Source organism: Triturus cristatus, chromosome 11, assembly GCF_964204655.1.
Source record: "Triturus cristatus chromosome 11, aTriCri1.1, whole genome shotgun sequence".
Lineage (NCBI taxonomy): Eukaryota > Metazoa > Chordata > Amphibia > Caudata > Salamandridae > Triturus > Triturus cristatus.
This window is the reverse complement of record NC_140594.1, coordinates 1,135,170,300-1,135,189,173: the sequence shown is the minus strand read 5'-3', so window position 1 is coordinate 1,135,189,173 and position 18,874 is coordinate 1,135,170,300. Positions and strand designations below refer to the sequence as shown.

Sequence of the window (18,874 nt, the reverse complement as noted above, 5' to 3'; positions counted from 1 at the left end):
ATAGGCTACGTATGGACAAGAGAGAGGGCTTCACCAAACAGGTGCGAGAGCTGGAGCGCATCCACAAGAGGACAGGTGCGCCATGGGTTTGGTGGCAGCTGGAAGTGGCGCGCTCACACCTCGCTAGACAGAGCGGAATACGCTGCCCTATGGTTGCGGCATTCCTTTTATATGGGGAAGACAGATGTGAACGCCTCTTAGCCAACAAATTGCGAGCTCAGGGTCAAGCAGCCACTGTTTAGACAGCACACGTGTTCTGTTATTTCTATGCTGAGCTCTACACAGCTCAGCACCTTCCGGAGGAAATATCGCTGAAATATTTTCAAGGGATAACCCACACTAAACTGATTTTGGACCAGGCCTCCAGAATGGACAGCCTGATCCGCATAGAGGAGGTAATCTCCGCCATGGCCCGACTTAAACCTCTCATATCCCCTGGCCCTGATGGGTTGTCTGCCATATTTTACAAAACCTTCTGCACCATTTTAGTGCCTATATTAACCAGACTTTTTAACGTGATAAGTGACATCTCTGACATCCCCTGTACAATGCTCCTGGCTACTATTGTTGTACTTCCACAACCCGGAAAGAACAGGCGACACTGCGCTTCTTACCGACCAATATCCCTCTTAAATGTAGAATTCAAGCTCTTAACAGGGATCTTGGCAGCCAGAATGGGGCCGATGATGCCATGACTGGTGGACCCGGACCAGACAGGCTTTGTGGCAACCCAACAATGTAGCGACAACACATGGTCACAACTCCATAAGACAAACTTAATGGCAGAATCCAGCATTTCTCTGCATTCTCAGATTCTCTCAGATTCTAATTACGTATTAATTTATATTTATTATTATTAGACAGGGGTCATGCATCACAACTGTCTGGAGTCAACAAAGCTTTCTAAGCTGCAAACCATTTATTTAGAACTGTGGGGATACATATCCAGCTACACAATTTGGGACGTTGTAGTAATTTTTTCTAATTCTCCAACAAGCACGCATTGCAGTTGTCAGTAATGCCTTGGTTGCAAGAATTGCTATTTTCCAAACTGGTATAGGTATCACTTTGGGTTTTTCCACAATTTTCCACTTACTTTACTTAGCAAGCCTCAATAATGGTAAAAATGCACTTTTTTGGCTAATTCCATAATGACCAGTTTTCCCACTTTGATGTACCATACATTCGTAGCAAATAATCTTTCCAACTGTCCATAATATCCTAGATGGTAAACATGACACATTTAGAATATTCTTGTCAACGCAATGCATGATGTATGCTTGATTCTGGGTAGTTTGGCACAGCTGCTGAAGAAAATGGACTACAGCAATATTCTTAGTGGTGTTCATAGATTTTTATTTAGGCAATGCATTACGCTGCCTGGTTGCCTCCAAAAGGAGAAGGTGCCTGCAAGAACACAACAGAGGTAATGCCTCATGTTGAAGAGCAAGAAGGAAGAAGAAGCAAGTGTATGTTTTTACTTCCTCTTCCCAGATGTTTTACTGGTTTGCATTTACTTGACGCTTCCTGCTCTAGAGTGTTTGGGAAGGAAGCTTGCACCACTGTTTCAGAGATATCACTCCATCATTAAAGAGGATCCAGCTTTGCTGCCTCAAATCCAAGGCTTTTATAACAATTTTGATTTTGTCAGACAATGACTCTGTGGTACAAGTGTCAGAGGCATAGTCGACTGCGGAACAACAAATCAGGAGAACCTTCTCATTCTCCCTGCAGAAGAAAATCAATGTATGTACAATGTAGCACTGACAAAAATGAATATTAAAGGGGCGGGATTGGATCATCTGGGGAGCACCATTTCCGGGCACAAATCGCATCATGTTGCTCCCGAGCTACACATTATGGACCTCAGCAACAGGGAAAAAGACCTGCACTGCACTATGATCACTTCTCGGGTACCATTGTATGTCCTCTACAGCCCGGGAGATGACAGTAGTCACTCTTCTAAGAAAATCGAAGTGCACATGGTGTGTCCTCCTGACAACAAAGCCCCACTCTGGGCCTCACTCTAGATTATAGAAAGGCCTCAGCAAACATGAATGATTGTCATGTGTGCTGAGGTGGAAGTCAAAAGACTACACCTTGCTATGAGACTTAAAGGCAGTGGCACACAATATGCAGACACATGTGGAGACCTTTCTTTGTCCCAACACACGTTGGATAGACTTCTCGACACAGCAATGGAGGATGCATCCTTAAATGTAACATGGAATACATCCTGCTATGCCACTGCTCCCTCCCCTCCTTCAATTGGCTAGGGCCGAGAGTCTGTTATACACTTTCCTGTTTTAACTTTGTACTGAGATTTGTTCTTCATGCAACTGTGAATATGTTCTCTTTCAATCGCTATTAACATAACTCAAATAATTTGACCCATTGCTTCCAGGGTGATGCTAGTTCTAGATTGTCATTTGAAAAAGGATGAGTCTGTGGCTTACTGGCTGCTGCCATTAGAAGATCATGAAAATCACAAATCAAATATCTGGGAAACCTACTGGAACAATATCTAAGCAAAGCATCTGTGGCAAAAGACTTACGCAAGGTTGAAACAAATTCTCTCTGGTAGCTGTTCTCTAACATTGGTGCCAAAGTTTAACATCACTGCCAGAGGTGAGATGTAGGGAAGAATGGCCAAGTACACTGGAATACTTCCAAATAACGTGGGCAGTAGGTGCCTAAGAGAGAGAGAAATATGCATTTTGAAGCAAAAACTCCGGAAATACGAATGCTCATAACAGTTTGCAGCAAGGATGCTTGGTAGTAGGTCATGGTAACTGGGACACCCACTGTGACAATAAAGATGCACCCTTAGTCAGGAAGTTGCAAAGGATCCTCTCAGCGCTGCCAAAAACATAAATTATATGTGAGGAAGTCTATAGCTGTAGCCTGCTTTACGTTGTGGAAGAGGAGTTTATTTCATGGCAAAGTTAGAGCTGATTTTTGGTCAAATTTAAATAAATGTGGCACAACCTTCCAATTACCATCAAGCTCTGTTCCGTGACAATTTCTACTTTCTCAGTTGATGGATCGTTGTCATCGTATTTTGATCAAAAGAGCTACTTCATCAACACAAACCAATTTCAAATGCAATTGAATGAGAGTTTTGAGTAGTTTTTGAATGAGAGTTTAGAGTAGTTTTAAAGGCTTTTATTTTCTAATTAAAGAACAAGTTACTTACGCTCGGTAATGCCTTATCTGGTAGAGACATGATATGGCCGCAGATTCCTTACCTTTGAACTTACAGGCATCAGGCTGGATACGGAAGATTTTTCTTAGCAGTACCCCTGCGCGCCGGTAGGTGGCATAGGTCGACTCCACCTGACATCGTCTGTGTTGTCTTTGTCATCGTCCTGACGTCCGCGTTGTCAATATAATGCCACTCCGGCACGCTGATGTCAGTACTTTTCACAACTTTTCACGCCACAAGCGCAAAGCCATGAATTGACTGACCACAATATGTTAACAAATTAACAGCTAGGGCCCTGAAGGGGAACATCCCTGACACTTAAAACCAATTCAGCAGTGCAAGGAGGATGGGTGGGTTGGTAAGGAATCTGTGGTTAGATCATGTCTCTACCAGATAAGGCGTTAACGAAGGTAAGTCATTTGTCCATCTGGTAGAGACATCTAGCTGCAGATTCCTTACCTTTAAAAAGATACCCAAGCACTACCATCCCCGGAGGAAGGGCTGCAGAACAGCTCAAACCAGAAAGTCCTGCAAGACAGAGGGACCAAACAGGCCTTCTTTGCGAATCTGGGAATCCAGACAGTGGTGTCTGGCGAAAGTGTGCAAAGATGCCCAGGTGGCAGCTTGGCAGATACCACAAACAGGAACGCCACGCTGAAGAGCCATGGTGGTCACTTTTGCCCTGGTGAAATGAGCTCTAAGGCCTTCAGGGGGATCTTTCTTGGCTAAGGCATAATAGATTTTAATGCAGAGGATAACCCATCAGGATATCGTCCTCTTTTGGACAGCACGGCCTTTCTTTGCACCTACGTATCCTACAAAGAATCGGTCATCCACCCGGAACTCTCTGGTTCGATCAATGTAGACTGATAACTCTTTTTGGGTCCAGACAATGAAGACACTCCTCTTCCTTGGAAGGGTGCGGGGGTGCATGGAAGGCGGGTAGGGTAACCGACTGCCCTGTATGGAAGGGAGTTACCACCTTAGGCAGAAAAGATACCCTTGTGCAGAGCACCACTTTGTCTGGAAAGACCATCAGGTGAGGAGGCTTTGAAGACCGTGCTCGTAGTTCACTCACCCTCCTAGCAGAGGTTATTGCCACCAAAAAAGCTGTCTTGATGGTAAGCAACCGAAGAGCTGAGTAGTGTCTTGCAGAGATCTGCAAGTACATCCCCTGGGTAGGCACTCCAATGGGTAATCAAACTAAGTTGATTCATGCAAAAGTGAATCCTTTTAAGATGCGTGTTTTTAAATGCTTTTATTCAGCAAATTAGTTCAATTCGATATTGTTTGGCATATCAAATGTTCATTTGTAATCCATACTACCAGATCTATGAATCTTGATCTCCTATGCATTTCGGGCTGGGACGCCCTTGGTCACGGAGCACTGTTGAGGAAGGGAGGGAGGGATAAGTCAGTGAGGGTATACCGCCTGGATTTACACGTGCTTAATGTGACTAAGTGCAACAATAACTAAAACGGGTGTGTTTACTAACGTTTTAGTGACTGAGTGAAGGTACTGGGTAGTGCAATGGAAATTACTGCGTGTGTTGGTTGAATGCGCGCTGCGCAATGACATGCTGGGTTCTGTAGCACTGTGGGCGAAGAACACTTACTTCATAGATACCGGTGGCAAAGCGTGCCGTCCATCGCTTAGTCGAGGGGTCTGCGTGTGGTGCGGGCGGGTGCTCGTTATGTTTAAACACTCGGTGATGTGACGTGGAGAAACGTAAACATAAACAAAGGACTACTCGGAAGTATGCACGGTGGCGACCATCTTAGAATGTGGGGAGATAGAGTACAGGTGATGCAAACTGGGGAAAATGCAGAGAGACAATGTCAAAAAACAGAAGTAGTATTACATGAATAAACAGTAACATAATAAGCAATGCATCATATTAGTATTACAGGTAACAACTATACTCAATACGGTCATTAAGCCCATGCGGCTTCAGAGTCTGTAACAGATAAATCCATTCAAGTTCTCTTTTTAACAAGAGTTTATGATTGTCAATCCCTTCTCGTTTGGTGAGGGTTTCAAGTACTATGAATTTTAATTGGGCGATGGAATGCCGAGCCTCAGATAAATGCATGGCGATGTTGGATTTCTCAACTTTCAGCCTGATGTTAGATTTATGCTCGTTGAGGCGAGTTTTAATTTTCCGTTCGGTTTTACCGATGTACAGCTTTCCACAGGGACATTTCAAAGCATATATCAAATTCATCGAGTCACTGGTAGCATCAAGGCATAAAGGCTTAAGACCCCCCAGCACCTACCAGGCCCCATGTAGTCATAAATGTATTGATTTATTTGAAACACTAGTACGCAACGATCTACAGACGATCAATTACAAAGCACCAAGGAGAGCATTCAACCTTACCAACAAGGATCGTGACACACTTAAAGCACTGGCCAACAACCCCAAAATAAAATGTACCAAGGCTGACAAGGGAGGTGCATTAGTAATTATGAACTCAAGTATGTACACACAAAAACTATGGGAACATATACAAGACACGGAGACCTATCAGGCACTGGACAATAATCCCACCATTGAGTTCCAGAATCTACTTAAAGAAATCATTAATCGAGCCCATGAAGTTGGTACAATTGAAGACCGAACTAAAAATTACTTGATAACAGAACATCCAAGAAGTCCAACGATCCACATGTGTCCCAAAATACACAAGAATCTTACAGACCCACCCTGTAGACCAATAGTGTCAACAAAAGGATCCATACATGAGAATACAGGCAAATTTCTCGACAAGTACCTCCAACCTCTCATTGTTAACACAGCTAGTTATATCAAAGACACTACAGACTTCCTTGTGAAACTATCATCCATCCAAGTCAACAATATGCCACCACTGATCTTATGCACTGCAGACGTGAGTTCTCTCTATACATCTATACCTCACCTTGGAGGCATTGAAGCCATCGAACAAATTTTGCTTAACAGTGAGATAAAGACACACATGCAGGCCTTCCTCATGGAACTGATGATATTTATTCTCTATCACAGTTACTTCAAGCTAGACAATCAATGGTTTTTACAGCTATCCGGAATGGCGATGGGAAATTGTGCTGCCCCAACGTATGCAAATGTGTACATGGAGAACTTTGAAAAACAGTACATATATACCAACTCTAAGTTCAAAGATCATGCCAAAATGTACGTCAGATATATAGATGACCTGTTTTTCATGTGGTCCAACACCAAAGAGTCTCTTCAGGATCTGTTAACAGAAATCAACAGCAAAGATCCAAGAATAAAACTAACATGGCACATAAGTGACACAGATATCTCCTTCCGTGACGTTAATATCAAGATCACACCAGAGGGATTCATTACCGACTTACACAGAAAAAACACAGACAGAAATAATACCTTACATTTTTCCAGCTTCCACCAAGGGTCCCTGAAGCAACACCTGCCATATTCGCAAATGTTGCGTGTTAAACGCATCGTTTCAGACGAACAGACATACATCATGCGCATTAATGAGATGCGTGAACGATTCCGTGCTAGAGGATATCCTGAACATACTCTGAATGAAGCACAATCTAGAGTTGCTCTCATCACCAGAGAAGATAGCCTTTTGAAAAGCAATAGAGTGCAAGAACAACGTATGGTGATAGTATCCAAATACTCCACAGCCAGCCCTACATACAAGAAGATTATACGGAAGCACTGGCCCATCTTACAAAGTGAACCCGACTTCAAGGGCATTTTTGAGAAACCACCAATTTTTGCACACACAAGAAGCAGAAATTTCAAGGAAATTTTGTCTAAACCCACTGAAACCCACACACAACACCGTGGCACCATACCTTGCTTCAATTGCAATCACTGCAATAGTGTCATCAAAGGCAACAGTATCCAGCACCCAATGAAAGGTCACAACATTAAACTTCAAGTTGATGCTACCTGTGACTCGATGAATTTGATATATGCTTTGAAATGTCCCTGTGGAAAGCTGCACATCGGTAAAACCGAACGGAAAATTAAAACTCGCCTCAACGAGCATAAATCTAACATCAGGCTGAAAGTTGAGAAATCCAACATCGCCATGCATTTTGCTGAGGCTCGGCATTCCATCGCCCAATTAAAATTCATAGTACTTGAAACCCTCACCAAACGAGAAGGGATTGACAATCATAAACTCTTGTTAAAAAGAGAACTTGAATGGATTTATCTGTTACAGACTCTGAAGCCGCATGGTCTTAATGACCGTATTGAGTATAGTTGTTACCTGTAATACTAATATGATGCATTGCTTATTATGTTACTGTTTATTCATGTAATACTACTTCTGTTTTTTGACATTGTCTCTCTGCATTTTCCCCAGTTTGCATCACCTGTACTCTATCTCCCCACATTCTAAGATGGTAGCCACCGTGCATACTTCCGAGTAGTCCTTTGTTTATGTTTACGTTTCTCCACGTCACATCACCGAGTGTTTAAACATAACGAGCACCCGCCCGCACCACACGCAGACCCCTCGACTAAGCGATGGACGGCACGCTTTGCCACCGGTATCTATGAAGTAAGTGTTCTTCGCCCACAGTGCTACAGAACCCAGCATGTCATTGCGCAGCGCGCATTCAACCAACACACGCAGTAATTTCCATTGCACTACCCAGTACCTTCACTCAGTCACTAAAACGTTAGTAAACACACCCGTTTTAGTTATTGTTGCACTTAGTCACATTAAGCACGTGTAAATCCAGGCGGTATACCCTCACTGACTTATCCCTCCCTCCCTTCCTCAACAGTGCTCCGTGACCAAGGGCGTCCCAGCCCGAAATGCATAGGAGATCAAGATTCATAGATCTGGTAGTATGGATTACAAATGAACATTTGATATGCCAAACAATATCGAATAGAACTAATTTGCTGAATAAAAGCATTTAAAAACACGCATCTTAAAAGGATTCACTTTTGCATGAATCAACTTAGTTTGATTACCCATTGGAGTGCCTACCCAGGGGATGTACTTGCAGATCTCTGCATGACACTACTCAGCTGTTCATTGATGGTGTTAGGACGGATAACACCACCCTGATTGCGCACCCAGACCTTATTGAACGAAAATACCTTTCACCTAGCTTATGCAGTGCACCACCCACGCCTCTTTCTGTAAGCAACCGAAGAGGGCAGTTGTGCAAAAGCTCAAATGGTGCATACATCAGAAAGTTAAGAACCAAATTAAGCTACCACTGTGGCATGATAAAAGGTGAAGGAGGAAAAAACTGGGTTAACTCCTTCAAGAATCTCTGCACCAGAGGAGATTTGAAAAGAGAGGGCTGATGAGGCAGCCGAAGAAAGGAGAAGAGAGCTGAAATATAGCCTTTTAATGTGCCCAGAGCAGAGCCCTGCTGGGCCAAGGAAAGAATGAACATAAGGACTTCAGATAAAGGAGCAGATAGTGGATCAATAGACTGATCTGTACAATATTTACAAAATGTGTTCCATCTGCAGGCGTATACCAACTTTGTGGAGGGATGCCTGGCTGCCAAAATAAACTCACAGACTTCAGGAGGGAGGTCGAAAGCTGTCAACTGATGCCACTCAATCTCCATGCAAGGAGGCGGAGAGTGGACAGGTTCGGGTGGAGAACCCTCCCCTGCTGCCGCGATAGAAGATCCTCCCGAAGGGGCAGCCTGAACAAAGGATCGATGCTCATGCTATAGAATCTAGGAATACCAAACTCTCCATGCCCAGTCCGGAGCCACAGGAATAACTTGTGCCCGGTCGCTCCTGATCTTCTTGAGCACTCTCGGCAGGAGTGGTGTGGGCAGAAAGGCATATAGGAGGCATGACCTCCACTCACAACGAAAACCGTTGCCAAGCAAGTCCCACCTTGGAAACTTCAACATGCAAAACTGCTGACATTGCGCATTCTCTTCGGAGGCGAACATATCTAACAAAGGCTCTCCCCAATGTTGAAAGAGACCTTGTGCCACCTCCAGATGTAGACGCCATTTGTGGTCTGCAAGGCACCTTCGGCTGAGCTCGTCCGCCCTGGCATTCAGAGAAACAGCCAGGTGTTGAGCCACCAAGGAAAAACCCTGTTGTTCAGCCAAGTCCAGACAAGCAGGGCCTCCTGACAAAAGGTCCACGATCCCACCCTGTCCTGTTAGTTGCAGTACCACATGGTGGTAGTGTTGTCTGTGAACACTAGCATGAGTCTTCCCTTTATTGACGGCAAAAAGGCTTTCAGTGGCAGTCAGATCGCCTGAAGCTCCAGCAGATTGATATGGAGCTTGGCTTCTGCCGGAAACCAGAGTCCTCTGAACTTCACCTCTCCCAAATGGCCGCCCCATCCCAGAAGGGACGCATCCGCCACTACTGTGAGATCTGGGTGGGGAAGGGAGAGGGGTATCCCCTTGAACCAATCATGCTCTGTTAGCCACCACTGCAAGTCTCTCGCAGTGTCCTCTGAAATCTGAACCAGGTCGGTGAGATTTCCTCAATGCTGTGCCCATTGGAACTTCAGGTCCCATTGCAGAGCCTGCATGTGCCACCGTGCATGGGTCACTAGCAGAATGCAGGAGGCCATGAGGCCCAACAACCTAAGTCATTCTCACCGAAATTCAGGATAGAGACTTAGCCATTGGTATCATAGCATGAATATACTGGACTCGCCATTCGGGAGGATAGGCCCAAAACTGCACGTGTCCAGAACCATTCCAATGAAAGGGAGCGTCTGAGAGGGAGTCAGCTGTGACTTCAGCACGTTGATAGTAAACCCACATCAATGCAGGAGGCTCGCCGTAGTCTGGAGGTTGGAGACAACTGTTTGGGTCGAGCTCGCCTTCACCAAACAACCAGTCGTCGAGATAGGGAAAGACTGGAACCCCTGATCTCTGCAGATGGGCTGCGACCACCGCCATCACTTTTGTGAACACCCGAGGGGCGCTGGTGAGGCCAAAGGGGAGCACCATAAATTGAAAGTGCATGTGCCCCACCGTGAACCGCAGGTAACGACGATGGGCAGGCAGGATGGCGGTATGAAAATAGGCATTCTGCAAGTCAAGCGCTACCATCAAGTCTCCTGGGTCCAAGGCACATAGGACCTGAGCAAGGGTGAGCATCTTGAATTTTTCCTTTTTGAGGAAGCAATAGAGGGCTCTGAGGTCTAGGATAGGACAAAGGCCTCCATCCTTCTTCAGGACCAGAAAGTAGCAGGTATAGCAATCACTGACTACTTCGGGCCTGGGAACCCTCTCTATAGCTCCCTTGGCCAAGAGAGTCTTGACTTCCTCGCGGAGTAAAACAAGGTGATCTTCCGTCAGCTGATCCTACACTGGGAGGCATAGATGGAAGAGAGATCTCGAAGGGGAGGGAGTAGCCCCCCTTCAGATTATTTGCAATACCCACCTGTCTGAAGTAATATCTCGCCAGTGGAGGAGATGATGGCGTACTCTGCCACCGAGTGGTCGAGAATGATCCTGAAGGATCAGACTAGGATGGTTTTGCAGTGGAGGGGATTGTGGCTTTGCTCAACTTCTGGTTTCCCGACTCAACGGGGCTGGAGTGAACCGCATCTGCGGCCCCACAGACATTGCTGAACTTGCGGGGCCCTCTGGACGAAATAGGGTTGGTGCAGCTGCGAGCCCCATTCTGCAGCCACAAAAGGAGCAAATGGTGGATGCAGCCCTAGGGGTTGTGGTGAGGCCCAAAGACTTGGCTGTGGCCAGAGAGTCCTTGAAGCGCTCAAGGGCAGCATCCGCCTTGTCTCAGAAGAGACTGGAGCCATCAAAGGGCATGTCCATGAGGTTTCCCCCGAAAAGCCATACATTCTCAACCAGGCGTGGCGTTGAACGGCCACCGTTGTGGAAATCAGTCTGCCTAGCGAGTCCTTCGTTTCCAAGCCACATCTGATGGCGAACTTAGCTGCGTCTCTCCCATCTGAGATAGCTTGGGATAGTAGGGCCCGGTCCTCCTCCGAGACCCTGGGCAGCACTTGCACAACCCTATCCCATATCGAATTGGAATAACAGGCCAAAAGTCATGCGGTGTTAACTGATCGCAATGGTAGACTGGCAGAAGAAAATAATTTCTTCCTGAAGTTTTCCAGTCACTTGGATTACCTGTCTGGGGGAGCGTAAGGGAACGCGCCACGAGACCTGGACCACCAAGCTTAGCGGGGTGGTGTGGGTGGTTAGGAAAAGTGGGTCACCCAGTGTAGGGCAACGGTGGCGGTTGATCGTCCTATTCACAGGAGCCGCTGTGCGGGGTTTGGACCAGGTCCCCAGAAGGATGTCTGTTAAGGCCTCATTAAATGGCAGTAGGGGTTCAGAGCAGGAGACCCAAGGCTGCGGGACCTCTGTCAAGACGTTAGTCTTGAATGCCACTGTAGGAAGCTGCAGGTCGAGGATCTCCGCAGCCCTGTGCACCACCATAGCGAAAGATGCTCCCTCCTCTGTAGCCACGGTAGGAGGAGAAAGCATGCCAGAGCCTGGAGAGATGTACAAGCCACTGGCATCACTCAGTTCCTCGTACCAGTCCAAATCTTGTTTATGCAGAATTTCTAAGGGATCCTCGTCCCCTCCCATTCCTCTTCCTCCATCCCTAACCCTTCAGAATAAGGCAGAGGGAACGGCATGGAGCCTTATGGCTCCATCTGTGCCGGTATCAGCGTCAGGGGAGACACCCGACTGGCTCTTTGTCATCAGGAATAAGGATCGGGGAGGTGCCGCCGGGAGGCGCTGGTGGTGCCAAGGACTTGGGTGTCAGGCGCGACACCAGGGAAGGTCACAGTGGAGCTGTGACTGGCAATGGTCCAGATCCAGGAATGGGTCTAATTGGAGGCCTTGGTGCTGGACCCGTTGGCATGGGAACCACAGGGGCCCCTCCATTTTCTGAGTCTGCGGGGCCCAAGAGCACGCTGGCAGGGTCAGGCCGCCCAAATATGACACACATGGCGTCATAAAATTCTTTCAGTTGGGGGGGGGGGTCGCTCCAAGACCCGGAAAGGGGAGGAAACACGGAGCACACCTAGGCTCCTGCTCCCCAGCGGGCCTTGAATGCCATGGTTCCTGTGCCGCATCATGAGACGGGCGGGGCAAAGTCGAAGCACGCTTCAAGTTCTTGTGTTTTTTGTGGTGCCTCTTACCTGACTTTGACGAAGAGGACTTCAATTCACTGGAGCAGTGCTCGGACCTTTCTCTCGACCGGGACCGGGATCGAGACCGACGAGGCGACCTCTGCAGTGCTGCATGCTGGGCCATGAGAAGCTTGAGGGACCGCTCCCTCAAAGCCTTTGTAGCCATGGTCCGGCAGTCGGAGCACGACTTGGAGTCCTGGTCGCTCTCCAGGTACCAGAGTCAAACTAAATGGGGGTCCGTGGCCGACATGGCGCGGTGACAGGCACCAGACGGCTTCAACCCTGAAGTCTTCTTACGCGACATGACTCCTAAACACACCTACGAAGTTAAATAAAGGGTCAGAAAAAGTCTGTCAAAAAATGACAGGGGGTAGCTCTCTTCAATGGATCAACGCTGGCTGGCGCGGAAAGAAAAGAACTGTTGTCAGCAAGCCGAAGTGGCGGTTATATTGACGACTCAGACGTCACCATGACGCTGATGACATCACGCAGAGTCGACCAACACCACCTACTGGCGCGCAGGTGTATTGCTATGAAAATTCTTCCGGTTCCAGCCTTATGCCTGGAAGTTCAAAGGTAATCTGCAGTTAGATGTCTCTATCAGGTGTTTAATTATTTCTGATTCTTTATTCATATGTCAAATATCAATCAAGTTACAGAATTGATAATAGAAAAATATGGTTGGTGCAGATCATAATAAAATAATGTATTCAGCGCATTCCATAATGGAAAATCCTTATTCTAAGAAATGTCAGTCAGAACCCATGAAGAGTTCAAAGTAAAGGTAAGAGTAAGATTTATAATTTGCTGAACTTTCCCATAAGGAGAGGTTCAAAATTTTTAGTAGAATCTTAATACAGCATAGGTTAAATAAGTTTCGGCAAAAGCCAATTACTTAGGTAAGCATAAACCTTGGGTTTAATAAATGACAAAAGGACTCAGCCTCTCTCTCTCTGGTCTGCTCTGAGTCTTGATTCATCTGAATCTCGTCTGTCCTTGCCTGTTGCTCCATCTGCTCTGCGAACCCGTCTGATTTGCACTCCTGAACTATTGACAGGCTTTTAAAAGACAGTCATTCATGTTGCAAAAATGTGTGGCCTGTTCTCTTCTCAATCCAATAAAAAATCTGCATTTTCCAAAAGGCGCTTTTCTCCTCGAAATTGTTATAAGAATATGTGTGCTTTTTGATTTCCTTCGGCAAATAAAAAGAAGCTTTTAGGACAATTATGAATTGTGCTTCCTGTCAGCAAATGAAAGGCAACTCTCATTTTCCTATTTTATCTTAAAGGTTAAGCTGTGGTCAGCTCTCCAAGTAAGCTGCATTTCTTCAAACCATTATTTTTGTAAGCTGTCACTGTGTTCTGCACTATTAAATGTAGCTTTCATTTAATACAAACTACATGTTAATATTGCACACGTTTAATTATTGTAAGTTTAATATAAGCACATTATAAAGTTGAGACAAAATCTAAGCTAGTCACATTATATTAAAACTATCAAAAATATTTGTGCATGTTTCAGCATATCCTAAAGCACATTATTTATTCAAAGGAAAAAGTCTAGTTAAAGCCTGGCATTGAATATTTAAGCCTTGTAATCTCAGCACCAATTGTCTGAGTGTCATTTTAAGATGCATTTTTCAAGTTTGACGCCCAAGGCAGATTAACATGGTTCTAGATTAATTGTGTAAGGCAAATGTCTTCCTCTATCAGCAATAAACATCACAAAAATGGTCAGCATACCTTTAGAGCTCCTAACTGAATTTCCTTTGAGCATCAAAGAACAACAGAAGAGAAACACGAAAGTGAAGAGGAGGAGAACTGAAGGGGTGAACTGTTAGGGGAATGTTTGTAGATGGAAAAATAAATCTAAACAAGACATGGAATGTGCATGGCATGTAATGTTATTAAAGTACAACAACTTCTTTGTGAATTTACCAGTTTGTCTAGATAATTGACTCTTTCCTTTTACCTCCAACTCTAAATCAGGCCCTTATTCTCTGACATGACGTTTTGTGCCTGTATTTCCAGGGAGACCACTGAATCCTGATCACCTGGTCATGTCCTGTGTAACCAATGTCATTTCCGCTGTGGTCTTTGGGCATCGTTTTCCCTTTGACGATGATGTTCTGCACCTCCTCATGGAAGCTACAAAATCAGTGGCACCTTTCATGAGATCCTTCTGGGGCCAGGTAAGATATCCCCAATAACTTAAGAAGTGAGTATCCTGGTCTACAAATCTGCTTCTAACGTCAAAATACAGCCCAGTAGCTAAGGAGTTGTGGCATTGCTGGATAGAGCACTGTACAAACCATAATAAGGAAATACAGCAGCTATAAATCCAAAAGGAAGGCATGCCACAGTCAAGAAAAGTAATAATAAAAAATAATATAAACAATATGATAATGTATTTTTTTCTTTTAATAAACAAAGGTTTCGTTTTAAAAAGATTTAATGATTAAAAAAAAATTAAAAAATTACAGGTTCTCTAAGTGTTAAAAATAGGGTTAGGATTTGGGAATGAGATGGAATTGTGGTTATGGAACAGCCAAGAGTTAGTGTTGGAGTTGTGAATACAGTTAGAGGTAGAGTTGGAGTTAAGGAAAGAGTAGAGGTTGATGTTAGCGTTGTGGTTAAAGAATGATGCTGTGGTATTCACATTATAGTGTTCTTGATAATTAGTTCTTCATTATAGTTAAACTAACTCAAAATAAAGAAATTGTGTTTGCTCTTTCTTGGTGTGAGGTAGTGTTCTTATGTCCTTTTTTCCGTTCATCCTCTTCCAACTATTCTGATTTAAAAGAAAAATGTGCATCACACTCATAGGCCTCTGGTCGCCTAAACAGCAAATCATTGGAGAACAAAGACTAGAATCCCTTGGAAAGTTTAATTGTCTTAACTTGAGAGGTTCCTACTATCACCCCATCACTAAAGGTAGTTAGCTATTCTATATCACTGAGCCAGGATCCAGAGGCATTTACAACAACGTTTTAATACACTGGTAGAAGCAGCATATAATACAGAAAGATCAGAAATCCCTAATTGTGGGGTTTATCCTAACACAGAGAGTTCATGAGCAATGTTGGGCAATACAGAACATTAGTAACATTAATACAGCTTCAATAGGAGTATTGAAGAGGTCAAGGAAGAGTGATCAAGGTTAGTTGCAAATAATAGTTAATAATAATTAGTAGAAATATTGTCGTGACTACGTTCGTAATAATTTTTTCTCTTCCTCTGATTTGAAAAGATTCTTCCAACTATACTTCTGTTGTGTCTGAAGCTTCTCAGGCGCATGGGTGCTTGAAACTCACATTACTTTAAGGGGTCCAGCAGTTCTCTGTGCTCAGAAGACACCATACAAAGCCTGTAGCTGTCGGCTAGGGCTAGGAGTCTTTCACCTGGGTCTCTTTTCTCTTGTGCACCTGGCTGCTGCTTCTTGACTCTTCAACTCTCAAATGGCAAACACCTGTCAGACGTTTAGAGGCTGCCTTTCAAGGTGGCTCAGCAGCTAGTCCACTTCTGGTTTTTATTCTCTTTCCTTTTGCCTTTCCATCAGGGCTGTTCCTCCATTGGTCTGTTCCAACTTTCCCAAACCATTATGTTTCTTGTCATGTTGTGTTTGATGTAATTTCTTCTTCCTATTCTTTTACTATTTAAAGTCTGATTGGAGTGTGCGTAGCAACAAAGTTGTGTTCCTTCGCTTGTTTCATCACCCCTCTACTTGCTGATCCTGACTCTCCGGTCTTGGGACTTCCTCATCTGTATTACTGATTTCTGGTTTCTCCAACCAGGCGAATATTTCTTCAGCAAGGAGGTGTTTTACAACTTTGCTTTTTCCCCCTGGGAAGGTGGCAGCTTCTTGAGGGCACTTACCTACCACTTATTCCAATGTGAGGTGACATTGTGCCTTCCAGAAATAGTCACCCTTATCTCGGACAGCAGAAGTCTCGGATTTGGGTTATAGTAAGCATCCAGCCCTGGACAGATTGCAAGGGCAAAATCTTCCAATTGTGTCTGGTGTTCACTGGCCTGCTGTCCTCCAACAACAAACCCTGACCAGAGGTGATAGTACATCTGTTCAGAGTACATACGCAGATAATCTACTGCATCTGCTTGTTGCCTAGGACAATATTTGTTTCTACTAAATTTGCTTTTCCAGCAAGTTCGAAATAAATGCTGACATCAACATTTCATGGTTGTAGCACAGTCAAAGATAGTTTAATCATGTAATACCTTTCCTCTCCAGTAATAGTGATATTCTTTGGTTCCTAGGAAGCTATATATGGTTCCCTGTCCATTAATCTTCCATTTTGTCATTCACTGTTTATGAAATCTTTTTGTACTCAGAAGTTCCATCAACCTATCATACTTAGTCAATTGTTCAAATGACTGATATGGAAATACTGAACAAGAGGCAATTTACCTTGAACCATAGTTTGACATTGTAAAAATGATTTAAAAGTGTCAGCTTCATTGATCAGGCTATCAATGCCAGTTATATTGATCAACTTCTCCATATTCATTGATGAATATATGTAGGAACCTTTGGTTATTCAGAATCACAGTTTTTCATGTTATTTGTGATACAAAGTATTTCCTAAAAAATATTCTTCCAAATGTAATAAACCATCATCAGGAGTTTTAGTTGTATTATTTTAAGCTACCTAGGTGAGCCAGAACAACACAAAAACATAGTTGCTCGTTTGGACATATGAGATTTCCTAACATTGAGATGTTGTCAGAACCCTGTTCAGAGGGCCACAGGGCAAACAGGGATTACTGGGTCCAACAAAGGTGGTTGGGCTGTTTACTCCTGATGTCCCAGGGCCCACCCTACTATGGATCCTGCTCAAATGGGTCAAGCGCTTACTTCTGCAGCTGACTCTCAATTGGTAATTTAGCGAGAGCAGTAAAGTCTCCCTTGGATTGAACTGTAGATACAGATTAGTGAACACAACTCATAACTCAACATGCACACAGCGCCCCAAATAAATCAATGTTCAGTCAAATACTTATTTTGTATGAAAGAAGTATTTTCTAATTCTACACATGAAAAACTATACGACATTCAACAGAAATTACAGAGTCCCCTTTAAACTAGGCACCCTAGTAGTTGTCAGGCCACCCTCCCGGGTTACTAAGTTCCAATGTAATTGGTGTGCTGTTATGTCTCACTCGCATGTGGAGACATCCAGGGAATGTGAACTACTGAGCCGTGTTCGCGGGGCTTCCCCCTCTTGGTCAATAAGGTATAGTCAAGTAGGGTTGAAAAAACCAAAGGCATTATATTCCCCGAGGCATGGTAAACCCAGTTCTCTGGTTACCCGCTGCAGCGGTACGAACCTTGGCAGCGGTTCAGTGCGGTCCTGGCCCAGATTGGCAAAGTCAGGCTGCACAGGTTCACCTGCGCAGTTCTCTCTCTCCCGAGCTGCGCTTACCAGCATCCTGACGATCAGAGTTGCCCCAGCTCTAGCTGCACATGGTAAGTCTTATTCTTCCTTCTCTGAGGGTGGAGGAAGTCTCTGTGAGAAGTTTGCCTGATATGTAGTGCTCACTATTCTAGTGATCACTGTGTATCATTCCAAACAACCCTTATTGATGATTGGTTGTAAGTCAACCTTATAGACCAGCTATCCTAGTAGCGTGGATACGAGCAGTCTTCGGCTAAACTCTAGAGGGCGTGTTAAGCCAGCTGTTTACCATCACATATACCCCTTGAACACCAAGTGAAAGGACACCACACAAGTTGTTATGAAAATAAAGGATATTTATTTATAACAAGACTACCCTGGCTCGTTATGAGTCAGGGAGCTAAGCACAATACAAAACTCTTAGGAAAATACTTCTGGTTGCACAATTTACACAAATGCCCGAGGGCACGAAACCATTACACTACCAGTGGAAGGGGAGAAGTTTTAGAAAGTCTAAAGTGACTGATTCCGGAGTGATCCGATCAGTGGGACTAAACGTAAAAGGAACTGGACACTTGTAAAGCGAACCTGCGATGGAGCACCGAAATGCTCGAGTTACCTAGCCCAGAGGCTGCGGCTGTGGAAGGTTCGCAAGATGTCGGAAGTCCTCGTTGTAGTCTCAGGAGCCTGAAAGAAGAGTTGCTGGCAGGCGACCAGTGTCGATGTTCAGCGAGATCCAAACCTGGATCGGTGATGAAGGAAACCTGAAAGCAGAGGGGACTCAGTTCTCAACCGCTAGCCAGCGATCGTGTGGGCACCAGGAGGGTACCGGCTGAAGTCACCTCGACCAGGTGAGTGGATGACGTCGGACTCGGCTGTTCCTCGGACCAGGAGGCGCGGCGGCGACCAGGATGGAGGGCGAGCTGTCCCACGCAGGTGTCTGCTGTCGATGATGCTGGGCCCAGGAATGGGGCAGCGGATCTTGGCAGTGGCAAACCCGCGTGGTGGAGTCAAGATGGCGCCTGGAGTGGACCAGGAGGGTCCGTGGTACTCCTCTGTTGAAGGGGAGCAAGAGCCAGTCTGGAGCAACCAGACTAGTGATGAAACAAACGTGGTGCGTCGTGAAGAGGGCCACAAGC

General features: G+C 45.0%; 1 protein-coding gene across 3 annotated transcripts in view; it reads left to right on the top strand.

The window, feature by feature from the left end:
* Positions 1-18,874, top strand: part of LOC146786202 (cytochrome P450 2J2-like) — a 626,890-nt gene that overhangs the window by 355,771 nt on the left and 252,245 nt on the right. For all 3 annotated transcript variants that reach the window (XM_085635777.1, XM_085635778.1, XM_085635779.1), the window contains exon 4: positions 14,353-14,513. In XM_085635777.1, coding sequence (XP_085491903.1) covers positions 14,353-14,513 — 161 coding nt within the window. The remainder of the gene's footprint in view (positions 1-14,352; positions 14,514-18,874) is intronic.